This window comes from Vanellus vanellus, assembly GCF_965231255.1.
Source record: "Vanellus vanellus genome assembly, chromosome: 4".
Classification (NCBI taxonomy): domain Eukaryota; kingdom Metazoa; phylum Chordata; class Aves; order Charadriiformes; family Charadriidae; genus Vanellus; species Vanellus vanellus.
The window spans coordinates 80000482-80013769 of record NC_138909.1 but is presented as its reverse complement, the minus strand read 5'-3'; the positions used below and the strand labels follow the sequence as shown (position 1 = coordinate 80013769).

The 13288-nt window shown below is 41.1% G+C and overlaps 2 protein-coding genes across 2 annotated transcripts; both read right to left on the bottom strand.

Moving 5' to 3' along the window:
* Positions 1-3403: 3403 nt before the first annotated feature.
* LOC309671596 (claudin-22-like) lies at positions 3404-4060 on the bottom strand (the record flags this gene model as incomplete). Its single annotated transcript, XM_082482873.1, has 1 exon — positions 3404-4060. One exon carries the CDS (start codon positions 4058-4060, stop codon positions 3404-3406), a length of 657 nt encoding a protein of 218 aa, XP_082338999.1.
* Positions 4061-5350: 1290 nt separating this feature from the next.
* Positions 5351-6004, bottom strand: LOC309671597 (claudin-22-like; the record flags this gene model as incomplete). The annotated part of the gene is made up of 1 exon (XM_082482874.1): positions 5351-6004. The coding sequence occupies one exon, from the start codon at positions 6002-6004 to the stop codon at positions 5351-5353; it is 654 nt and encodes a 217-aa protein (XP_082339000.1).
* Positions 6005-13288: the final 7284 nt, after the last annotated feature.

Here is a 13288-nt window from a genome sequence, read left to right as displayed (position 1 = left end):
TATTGATATGTTTATTTGTAAAACACAGTGAATTGAATTGTTGTATGCTTAAAAAAAAATGGCAAAAAACCCAACAACCGGAAAACCAAAGTAGATTAATTTTGGTATACTGATGCTGATTTTGTACAGTTTGTATGTATTGCATGTGTTTTTATTTTGTAAAGATGGAACAAAGGAACAAAGGCAGTACTAAGCATGGATCCTGTTGAACCGCACTGTGTTGAGAAATATTACGTTCAACAGAAGATTGTTTATCTTTTCACTATTTTCATGTGAGCAGACTGTGAAGATGGCTGTTTTGCCATGCAATATTTTTGTACAAGAGTGTGACTTTTATAGTTTAAAGTTAACCACAAGCGTAAGCTCCTTTCCATAACATCAAGGCTGCCTCACAACAGCTGCTAATTAGATTCATCACCCACATTGGAATTTTGTTTCTGAAAACAAGTTTCTTCTGGTTTTGGTTTTTATTTTTTAATACTTTGTAGGAAGAGACGGAGTTCAGAGTTTAGTTTTGTGAATGTACAGTACTTTAACCTGCACTAAAAGGTTTCTTGCATCTGCGGGAGAGTGAGAAAGGCAAGGCAGACAAGTAACCCTAAAAACTTACTATGAGACTACCAAAAGGGGCAGCTGCTTTCTGAACTGGAAGCTGAATCAATTTCATAATACCAGCATGGAAATCAGGATAGTTATATCCCCTGTACACTGAAAAATGAGAGTTTCTCTATGTTAATCTTTTGTCCTAGAGGCGGTCTTACTGCCGACTAGGAATAGGTACAAGTGTTTGTTAGGTTTCCAAATACGAAGAGGTTTTCATTAAAGCGTTTGTACCAGGGGAAAAAGCTATCCCATACTAACTCAGATATTAGAAGTCTTGTTGGTAAGGTAAACCCTTTCTGAAAAAGAAAAGTTTGTGACTAGAAAGTCTTCACATATTTCAGTACAATAAATAGCATTTTTAAAAATACACCACTGACCCTGTATGCAGTTGAGGGTGCAGAGATTTAATAAATAAAGTGAAGAGCACGGTTCAAATCTGTCTTACGTGAAACAGTCTGCCAGGAAGCAGCATCAACCTGGATTCATTCATCAGCAGTCCAGAACAGGAGATGGAAGGGGTCTAAGCAGCCCTATCTCGGTAAAGCAGTTGGGGTCTTACCTCCTGTGGGTACTGTGTAAGCAGGTGGACATTGCAGCTAACACCATTATTTCATTTTCTACTTCATATGTTGCACTCAGATGTATTTAATTCACTGGCTAACATTTTCTTCCCCAAACAACAAGCCACAAAATGCATTTCTAAAAAGGCTGTAATTACTTGGTGAGAAAATGGAAGGAAATATAACCACAATATGGTAGCAGCTGTCTCAAATTTAAAGTGACAATTCTGTGATGAGAGGTCTGTGTAACACCCAAGGGTTTTCTTATGCACAAAGACATCAGTTCACTTAAATGTATAGCCAAACACTCTATTTTGGGCAAGATGACTGACTGAACATCCTTTATGAATGCCCCGTTTGGTTTTTGTTTCTTGTGTTTGAGATAACATGAATGTTTGAAAGGTCAATTTAAAAAAAAAATAAAAATCTGGAATTATTTAATGTAGAGGTGAAATGAAGGTTGACAGTTTCAACTTCTCAGTTTGATTATAAGTTGTTTGTAGAATGATGTTTAGAGGTGTACTTTATGATTTTTCTTTTATTTATTTACAGTCTTATTTATGTTCTGTTTAATATAGTTCAGTTCTGGCCATAAAATATTTGACATTGAGGATGCCGTTGTGAAAAATACTTAGAGCTGTCTCAGTTCTTGCCAGATTAGCTGTTTCTCCTCACGTGTCAAATAGTTTTCAAAAAAAAGTATTATCATTTGATTTGTAAGCATGAGGTGAGGTCAAAATTGAAGTATTGCTGGCTTTAGCTTGCAGATCTCGTTTAAAAATTGACTGTATCAATTTGGAGAGTGAGGAGCATGAATATGTTTAAGTTAAACATATTTATAGGCAGTTTTTAACAATTCTGGGTTTGGAGTTTGGATCTTTTGACTAATTCAGATTATTCACACTTGAAACACTCAATAGAATAAGCTAAAATACTACATACAAATAAGCCCCCATCAGTTTGAAGTTATAAATATTGCTCTTGAAGTGGAATTTAGCCTGCACAGCAGGGTATAACAAGTGTAATTAGTTCTATTTCCAGGTACCAATGTCACTGCAGTTCCATATGTCCAAATCTAAATATTATTGGTACAAGAATATTTAGCCAAATGAGCAAAGTTTAGCAGAAATTGTAATAGAACACAAATCAAATAACGTTAAGGATTTTTTGTTGTTGTTTTACTATTGCTATGTTTATACTGTATTAAATATCAAATGCTCAGGACTGAACTAAATATTTAATCAGGTTATATTCTGAATGTGTTTCTGTTCTAATTTTGTCTGTAAGAGTATGCAAATACATCACATATAGATTAACTCGTCTCTGCACTTTCCATGTGTTTCAGTGATTGGAAAATACATTTTTTAACAAAGCTCTTTTCCAGACCAGTGTTTTATTTAATTCTTTTATTGCTGTTCTAAGTCTCCATACGCTCTTTGCAGAAACAGATGGCTGCTACAGCTTTGTCAGTGTAAAATCATTGCAATCTATAGAAAGTTCACATCAATCACTGACAAGTCTTGGGATAAGTTATATAGAAAGTGATTCATATACTTGAAGTTAGTTCTTTACATTCATTAAGTAAAAACTGCAATAGCAAGGAACGTGGTCAACTCTGCACTGGACAACATCACATTATTATTGAGAGATTGTGCAGGGATATATTCAGTCCTATTTTCTCACACACACACGTACGACAGAATCATGTACTGCATGGTACTATGTCTGAGTACATTTAGTTTACACTCATGTAAATGGCATAGGTCCCGGGCCCTTCATTCAAAGTTGTGCTGTATTAGGTTTTTGTAATGCATGTTGAACTGGCACTATAAACTGTTTCAAGACTTAAACTCATGTCCTTTTTATAAAAAGGACATTGTTTAAAGCAGGCCCAGTAGGAAATGCTGCCATCTAAAAGATGGTCAACTCTCCACGCATGCCTAGAGATGAAAAATTTTATGCTCCTTTATCCTTAAAAAAAAAAAAAAAAAAATATGGAACCACAAAACCAAAATCTGCAATTGATCAGATTTTGGAGAAATACAGTGGTGACTTAGAAACTCTCCCCAGCTCATCAATTAATGTAATTAAAATTGAAGGTAAGCAGGGATTAAAGGAACTACTTATTAAGAAGCTATCCCCCGCCCCGCTGATCTTGTAAACAGAAACCCCTCTGTTCAGCAGACCTTTCTTACTGTAATGCAAGAGTAAGAAATCTGAAAACCTGATATCTACCCTTTTTAAAGTCTTCTATTTCCAGTTTCCAGCTGTTGATAGGCGTCTTGCATATCTGCCATTGCATAGTGCTCTGGTAATTGATGGTCAGATGATAAGCAGATTGTGGAGAGGAGTAGAGATCCTCCGAGAATTATAAAAAATCCACCAAACCAACCACTGAACAGTGCATCCCCTATTTCCCATCTGGGCACAATCTCTGGGATGTCTTCATCCCAAAATTCCTGGATTATCGTATGGGCAACCCAAGAAACGGGGACTAAGGCCAGAACTGCAGACATCCACAGGAGTATACCTCCAAGTAGTAACAGCTGTTTCTTTAGCTTCTGCTCTGTTTCCTCCATCTTTAGGCAGTCCAAACCAAGACTAGTGATCACAAGGCTCAGAAATCCTAGTCCGTTTGACGTAGATACTAAAATCCTGGAAATCCTGAATTCTAGAGGCAAATCTAGGAAAGAATCAAAGTCTTTACATTGCGTTCCTCCTACGTCTTGGACTATACAGGTTTGCCAGAGTCCCATGGTCCAAAGCTCCAGTACATTTAAGTCTAAGTTGAGATTTTTCCAGTCTGGCAAATAGTTACAGGTACCGGTTAAAATCCATCCTAGTACAGACAACAGAAATCCAGCTAACTGTAGCCTGTGTCGGTGGGCCAAGTTCATTTTTAGCAGTCACAGAAGCACCAAGCTGCTCAGTTTTGCAGACCCTATACTGCACAATTCTTTGTTGTACTGAACGTAAGCAAAAATTAAAACAATGCTTTATAAAGCATGAAATACTCCTCCCCCTCCTGCTCTGTGGTGCCTGGTTCCACGTACGGTGTTTAGGGAACGAGGCGGCAGCGTGGTAAACCAGTGGCTGAAAGGTGTGGCCACAGCTGGGCTCACCTTTCATTGGGTTTGGGTTGTTTTTTTTGTGTTTTGGGGTTGTTTGTTTGTTTGTTTTAAGAAAAGCACACACTTTGCCTTCCATCACTCTGCTAAAGCAGTCCTGCTAGTTTTGGCATGTCACAATTTGTTTTAAAATTAAGTTTTTGTGCCACAGTGGTAGAGTTCTACTTACAGCAAATGAAGCTGTCTGCTTTATTGCTGGTTAAATATCATTTGCTTAAAGTCAAAGGTTACAGCAACATGTTGTTCTGAACACGCAAGTGAATGGAGCTCAAGAAGCCCGTGCTAGGACACATAATGCCTCAAGACCCATACTGGAAGAAGACAGAGAGCGAAAATATTTTTAAAGCAGTGTTTCTCAGCCTATTTTTTGTGCAGGAAGTAGGCAGGTGCCAGAAACACTTTGAATAACTTGTATGGGCAGCTTAAGAGTGCTAGATTGGGGAAACACAACTCCTTGGGTACGAAGCACGTGCCCCGCAACACCCCATGCACAAAGAGACATCTGCAAAGCTCACTACCAGTTCAGAAACCTACAACCTTCTTAGCACAAGAATTTCCAAGTACGCAGAAGAACAATTTGCTGCAACGCGTGTATTTAGCCAGTTTAGGATGTGAAAACGCTCCAGTTTGTACATCACTCCGTTAGGCAAGTGGAAAATTGCAACAGGGAGTCAAGCTTTGAGGCTCATTTAATTGGTTACATGGGAAAAGGAAGCATATTTTGGTTAAAAGCCAAGCTGTAAGGGAACATGCATATTCATTTTCTGGATTTTACAGTGCAGTTGAGAAAGCAAAAGCACCTTTTTTGTTGTTTTGCTTTTGTTTTGCTCAGTCTATGAAAACTTCAGCATTCTGCTGTGAAACAAAGTTTTAAACAGTTCTGCAGGTGAGAAAACACACCACCTTCCAACCCCAGTTACGGAGAAAACAGGCATAAGTTTAGGAAATCAGCTAGGTAACAAAGAGTCCTTTCAATTACTACTGGAACAAGCTTCTGGCTTGCACTAGAGTTTGAAAAAGATAGGGCAGTCTTTCGGTACTGCTTAAAACCTTCCCTCTTTAAGGCCTAATTTCAGTTTCCAAGTGCTGACATCGATCTTGCTGTTCTGCTACTGCATAACGGACTGAGGATGGATGGACTTCAGTTGAACAGATTGTGCAATTAAGTAGGGATCCTCCCAATATAAGACAAAATCCAGCAAGCCAGCCAACAAATAACGCTTCCCCAAAATCCCACCTGGGAACAATATCTGGTATATTCTCATCCCAAAATTCCCGGACTGTGGAATGGGCAACCCAAGAAACCGGGACAATAGCTGTAATCCCCGATATCCAGAAGAGCATTCCTCCAAACAGCAACAGCCGTTTCTTTTGTTCCTGTTGTCTTTCACCAATTTTCGAACAGTCCAACCCAAATCCCGAGAACAAGAGGCCCAAAAGCCCCGATCCATTGGAAAAAACCATCAAAATCCTAGAAATCCTGAGCTCTGGAGGCAAAGCTAGGAAAGAATCAAAGTCCTTGCACTGCATTCCCCCTTCTTCCTGGACAACGCAAGCTTGCCAGAGTCCCATGGTCCAGATCTCCAGTTCATTCAGTTCCAAGTTAAGGTTTTTCCACTGGGGTAAATAGGTAGTGAGACAGGAGAGCACCCATCCCAACAGAGAGAAGACTATGCCACTTAATTGCATCGTTGGTCGATAGACCAAGGCCATTCTAAGAGCGGAGTGGTCTCCCCAGCAGTTCTGTAACAAGTGCTACCTGGAGTGATGGTGGAAGCTATGGTGATTTTAGTTCTCTGCTGCCCCAAATATAAGCCCTTGCTGTTAACCCTTTGTAAGCTCTGAAACGCTTTTTTGTTCTTCGCAAATATAAAGTTTCACATAAAGGACGAAGGACTTCACTAAACCACGAGTTAGGCTTTCCGATAAGGATTTGATCTGTTACCTTCCAATTTGCTTGGTAAAATTATATCCCAATGCCTGATGATTACAAGCCTGAGGATGAACAAAGAGGGCTCTATGACCCCTCACCCTAAAACACAACAGAAATCTTTGTGCTTCAATACGGATTAATTAGATTTTAAGTGGTGATAAAAAGTCGGCTCTGTGTGCAACAGGACTTCATTGTAATAGCTAAATTTGAGATTTCAGGGATGTAAATCAAGGCCTTGTAAAGAAAGGTAGACTGTTTGCCTATAATCTTTATTCTTAGACTTCCTCAACATACATAATGGCTTATCTTCCACCACCCTGTTTTATGTCCCCAGCACTGTAAAAGACGCTTTGTGAAAGATCCTTATGTTTCACATTTTCTACATTCATTTCCTTTAAAATGGGCTTTGTTTTGACTGACTCTTGAGGGGAAAAGGAGACGGGTATGGTGAAAGTACCGAAGAAAATGAAATCCTAGACATCCTTCCACCATAATGAACCCAGGCAGATCATCGGCCAGCGTAAACTTTACCTGCCCCAGGACTTCAGCAACACCGTGGTAGCAGCTTACACCAGCTCAGAGTGTCTCCTTTCCTTGAGCCCACGTCCCAGATGGCACAGAGTGTATACACTCAGTGTCTAACAACATTTGGCACTCAATGCTCCCAGGAATGCTTGGTACCTTTCTGATCAAAGCAGGATACCATTATGCCGTTACCCCATGAGGAAACCCTGCTTTTGTTCTGCTGTTGTGTCAGCTACGCTGGGGCTTGTCTATGGGGTCAGCACGGAGAACATTTGTCTGCTGCTCCCCTCCACAGACGGTACAGCACAGCCTGTGCGGGAGCGAGCTGAGCCATGCACATGTGTACAACCCAGAGGGGCTTCCCAGTCTTTCCTGACTTCATTTCCTAGATGTGATAATGTACTCATCTGCATATTTTAGTTCTCAATTGCTCAAAATGGGTTATCAGGTGATGGAAAAACATAACGCTGCTTTTGAAGGTTTCCGAAGTCCTGAAAGCTATCATTAAAAATTACACCGCGAGAAGATCCCTTCTTCCTCATTTCTGTATTGAGTCTTAATTTCTGACCTTTGTGGTTTTCCTGTCACAAGCGATGGAGAGCCAGTGCAAGGAAAGATGATCTATTTCCCTTTTGCTCGTGCACCAATCCAGTCCAACTGTTTACACCCGGTCAAAAAAGTACCACACACAAGAGCAGGAATCATCAAGGATACTACTGACAACAAGTGGGAACGAATTGATGCAAGCAAGGCTCTAACTTCAGCCATCCACTAAGAAAAAGAAGAATTAGAAAAAAACCCAACCCTGTATTCATTCAAACTCCAGCTTGTAATTTCAGATTTGGCAGTGTCATTTCTCTCCCCTGTCTGCATTCAGAGCAAGAATGCTGGTTCTAGAAACCATCACAACGTTCAATGAGAAACTCCATAATGTCACTTGAATAATTTTTCAGACAAACAACTACACTTCAGGAGTGCTACTGCTCACTCAGGGGCTACGTGCTAATTTGACTTTTAAGTCATGCTTGCTGCCAGACTATTACTGGAAGCCTGTTGCGCTTCCCTTGCCTGGGAACCTTTAACATTTTCTTCTCTGGTCTTAATTCCAACAGTCAGTACAGCGTGAGAGCACAAGATCAGGCATGTGAAGTCCATTCATTTTGGTAATGTTGACCACTGCTGAAGCAGTATGCCAACCTTTAAATTTTAGCAATCGGAAGCATTCAGACTGCTGCATCAGTAAGATCTGCCAATTAAGTTCTGCAGCTTACTATTAACCATGCATTAACTTGGAGCAAGCAAGGCTTCCGTATGCTATCCTGAGCAAGATTATAAAAGAATGCTTGTTCTTCCGGGGGAGGGGGGGGGGGGGGGGGGGGGGAATAGGTAGGACTTGCCATGTCACCTGGATAGTAACAAGGTCTGAAATGCCTTTACTTGGAACTTGCTGATCTTATGAAAATGTCAGCAAACCCATAAACAAAACAAAACAAGATCTTCTAGCTGAACCGAGATACATAAATTCTCAGGTCAGTAGCTGCCTTAGTCCTTTCTCCCTTGTCCTTCTTTCCCATTTTTCCTCCCCACCATTTATTTCTTTCTTTCATATCTAGAAACATCTTATTCTCAGAATAATTCTATTTCTGTAGATTCATGCCTACACAGAAGGTAACACGTCGGAGTTACTGCAAACCCGAAGGGCTAGAACTGGGCAACATACAGCAGCCACAACACATGCACTGCACGGGTCCGTGTTCCAGCTGTGTTCAGCACCAGCTAAATGGCCTTCTCCACTACTGGGCCCAGAGCTCCCATCAGTTTCTGCCCTACTGTTCAGGGTAATTTGAAACATGAACCCAGAGTGCAGTTACATTTCAACGACAAGAAAACCACCTGCTGACATCTGCACAGCCTGAAACAACAGCGGTTGCACTGGCCTGATCATCTCAAGGGGGTTCAGCAGAGGTGACCGCTGCCCCCGGGACAACTCTGCCCCTTCTCCTTCCCCTGCTCACCTTGCCGGCCTCTGCAGCAAGGACTGTGCTTGTCTGACACAAGCTCATCAAGAGGAAAAGGAAGAGCGGGTACACCTATCACTGACCACTGCGCTTTCAGGTAAGGGGGGTGAGGATGAATTTGGAGGGGGTTTGGACTGTTTGGTTTTAGACACCCCCTGACTTTAAACAAAGCCTGATGTATGCAACATTCAGGGATACCATCCTACAGCAGCTTAAGCAGCTAAAATAATCCCAGTGTGAGGAACTGAACTGGAGAGAAGAGAGAGTTCTGGTCCCTTCCCCAGTGCCTGCCTCGTGCAGGAGCCAGCAGAGACGCTCCAGAGCATCAGGAGAGCCCCGAAACCAGGCACTTGCCATAGACACAGATCGGTCTATCTGACACTTGCTGCTGTTGCCATTTGACTGTTTCAGCAGCCAGTTCTGTCAGACATTAAGCTTCCCACCCTCTCATTACAGATGATGCCCGCGAAGAATATAGTGCAGATCACAGTCAGGTTCTACAGTTCCAGTAATACTGTTTAAAGCATCGGAGATCACATCATTCATTCAAACTAACTCCAAGCATCATTTTGCAAACTGATTTCGATGAGACTAAAGCAGAACGGGGATGGTCAGCATGCATATCATTTTATGCAGGTAAAAGTGCATTCAATTTTTACTCCCCATAAAACCATTTCAGGCTGAACACAGAGATTCTGATTCTTATTGCAAGTAATACATATTTTCCTTAAAAGCTTTAGCACTACACTAACTCTTCTGGGAACCTCCATGGCCAGAAACAGATACTCTCTTTACCCCCTGCAAATAGTATTAGGGAACTGTTGTCTTTACACAGCTCTGCAGCCCACACAATTATCCAAATGTTTTATGTTCAGCATAAGCAGAAAGAAATATCAGGTGCAGCACTTTGGGAGCCGATTAGGCAATTTAATCCCACAGAAGCAGTCAGTGTATTACAAGAAACTGACTCTTTCCTATACTTTCAGTTTCTTCGTAGGGCATAAGCATGTTCACGTTGTGGGCTCGTTTATTCTCCTCCATTGGTCCAAAAGTGTGCTCATCTATGAAGTACAGTTGTCTCAAATAACATTCCTCAGACACTACCATAGTTTTTGCTAATCTGAAGATAGAGTTCATGGAGTTCCCTAAAATATTTTTCATTGCTCATTAAATATCTAGTATTTTCATGAATCATTCACAGCTCTCTCTTATCTTTAGATTCCCATCGTACAGATGCATATGCAAAAGACAAAAATAAAAGCCAGTATGGATTTTCTATAACTGAATGTTAGTTACAGCCAGTAAGACATAGCTACTGTCAGAAGCTGGCAAGTTAGTGTCTACAGCATCTTACTACAAGCGAGTTAATTGATTCAGCTTGGCAGTCTTCTGCTTTCCACCTTATTACTTGAACTGGAAGTTGGGAGAGTTAGCATTTTCTTACCCAATCAAGAACGCATTTCTTTGTGGTGCTGGAGCATCTTTTGGTTTTGCATATCCAATGTGCCCTTCAGTGAAACCAAGGGAAACACCAAGCAAAGAACAACCCATACTGCTATCCATATTGACTTACTCTGGTCTGCATTTAAATGAACTTTGACAAAAATAATTATTTGTATTGGTAGATCCTAAAGTTTCAGGGTGCATCAGAGAGCATCACAGTAGAGAGAGGTTGACTTCTCCCTGAATAATTATCTGCGTGCCTCCAGCCACTGAGAGTCATAAACTTTGGAACAGAGTGACGGCAGGTACATTCTGGCCTGCTAACGAGAAGGACTGATCTGAATTTGATTTATTTATTACTAAAGGTATTATGGTGGCTCTTCTGTTTGATTTTCCTCTCGTTCCCCCCCCTCCCCCCTGAAATAACAGGACCAAGGTAGACAGCCTCATACAGAGCTGAAAGGATAGATGTAGGGCTCAATGTGAGAAGTCCAGTGAATCAAAGTGACACAACATCCACAAATACTCCGTTGTATGAGTGACACCCTAGTGCGAACCACAGCAGCAACCCTTAATTATGGACACTTGGAGGCCATCACTAAAGCAGTGAAGAGAGGCAGTATGGAGAGGGGTACACTGGTGATAAAGATAATGACAATTTCCATTTTGAAAGTTACCCTCCTTGCCCCTTCCAAACACACACATGCAGTTAGCTCATGGTGTCATTACACGTTCATAAAACATCTCAATATTTAGAGGTGATGATTTATGAGACTATGTTATTTGTTTCTGTATTACATCTGAAGATAGTGCCCCTCAATGAATGCTAGGACGCTGCTAGAACGAAGGAGTCACAAAACCAAAACCTGAATATTTTGTGGAGAAGTTCCAGCAGAAGGGGACGGTCCAGCAGAGACAAAGCAAGTTTTCACAAAGGCCGTATCACCTCTTCTCATCCACCCTCCCTGACACGGGCAGAGAATACACCCCAGCAGTGCAGCCACTGCTGATGGTTTTACAGCACTGGTGCACCAGTGCCAGCATGCAAAGAGCAGAGCAAAGCAAAGCTGGGCTGAGGGCAGCAGTGGAAGGTGAGGACTCAGCGAGCACATGCCACCTCAGCACCTTCAGAAGAGTAAGGAAGGGAGTGCAGAACCTTCTCATGTGGGAAAAAGGCACAGCCATCGCTGGCTCGTTGAACAGGACCTCCCTCCTTAAATGGGCATATTCTCAGCTTTTCAGTATTGCAAGGACTGCCCAACCCTGCATAGCTTCCCTCTTCAAACACTGGATGTAATTCATTAAGCAATTTTAACAAGAGCCTATTATGTATGCAAAAGAAACGCACTTCTGGGAGTAAAAGACCTTGCTAACAGTTTCACTTTTGTGAGATTAATCAAAATCTTGAAATAAGATGTCCAACTGCCATTAATCCTACATGACAAGACCTAGAAGGGAACTGAAAGAGTTAAGCGCAGCAAGGTGAAACTGCAGATTTCTGCTTTAGGGACTTATTCAAAAGATTGAAATGAGAGAGGGTAGATTTGCCATCGTTATACTGGAAGAATAAAGAATGCTTTAAGGCTCAGTACTTCAACCTTTGCAGAAACTTTTCCATCACCATCCCAATACAGACTGCAAAGTGAGGGTTGACTGGGTTAGAAAATTAGCCTTATTCTTCAGGGAACGACTTTTGATGTACTGTCAATACAAGAGATTACTGTAAGTATGAAAACTCATGTCACTTAAACAGTGATTGGAATGCGATTTCCCTGAATGATGGAAGTCTAAGAAATTAATTTCCGAGCTGTGAAATGTGTAGTCTTCTTTATCATTATCCACCCCGTATTATGAGATTCTGGTTTAACAGAGTGTTACACACATGTATTTCTATAATGCTCTTAATTTAACACCTGCAAACAATTATTATAATAAACTTTCATTCCTTAAGATGTGTTTCTTATTATCAGTAAACTTTGAGAAATTATTTGTAGTACCCAGTTGAACCTACATGGGGAATTGTTACTGCATAACAATAGGGATTACAAAGATAATAAGAACTTGTTAACCATAAATTAGAAGACTGCACATACTTTTTAACATCAAGCTAGCCAGAGTGTGAAATGAGCCATGAGAATTTCTGACAAGTGAAGGAAGTGAGAGGCACCTGTGGTGTTTTGCTCATCTGCCATAATTGATATTTGGGGGCAAGGGAGAACAGCAGCTGAAAACAATTTCTGGTAGTCATTTGAAATAGCATTGTTCTTCAGATTCTAGTGGGTTAAACTGTTTTAATGTTTTATCTTTTAAGGTGCAGGAAGCTAAGAGATGTAGAAAGGGAAGGTCTTTCCTAGCAAGCAACTGTTCTATCGTTGCAGATCTTTTTGGCTAACAAAAAAAAAAAAAAAAAAGAGAAAGAGCTCTCAGGTTTTAAATATTCCCCCCACAACTGGAATCTAAGCAAGCTTATAGTTTAAAGAGTTCATGACAGCCTGTCATTAACAAATTAAGCCATTAACATTTGTCAGTATCAGTTAGAACTCAAATATACATCTTGCTGTTTTCTTCTGTCATATTCACCCCTACCCCTCCTCTCCACTCCCTCTCACCTTGCCTACTTGACATCAAAAAAGCTAAAAGGCCTCTATCTATCCAGGTTCCTTCAGGGGTGCAGTGAGGAGGGAGTCAAGTAGAGATGCCTATGGCTACTCCTGAGGAAAGGATGGGTGCAGGGAGGGAAGAAGGAACAGCAGTTTCCTCCCTTCACTTTCCCCTGGCCCTCCCACTGACCACAGCCACCCAGCAGCATCCTCAGATGTCAACTACTGCCTGCAGACGCGAAAAGGATGATGCACAGAATCCACTAACACATCTAATGCACAATGTACTACAAAATACGGTGTAGCTGAGACAAGCAAGACTGCAGGAGTTCTGATTAATTCTGCATCAGTAGATTGAGATAATGCCTGTCCATGTTCAGTATCAACCCAGAGAGAGAGAACTGCTGAAGACTTCTAATATCATGCCTCTGCAATAGTTAGGTGATAGTTATTTCTGTTTTAACAAATCGATGATGAC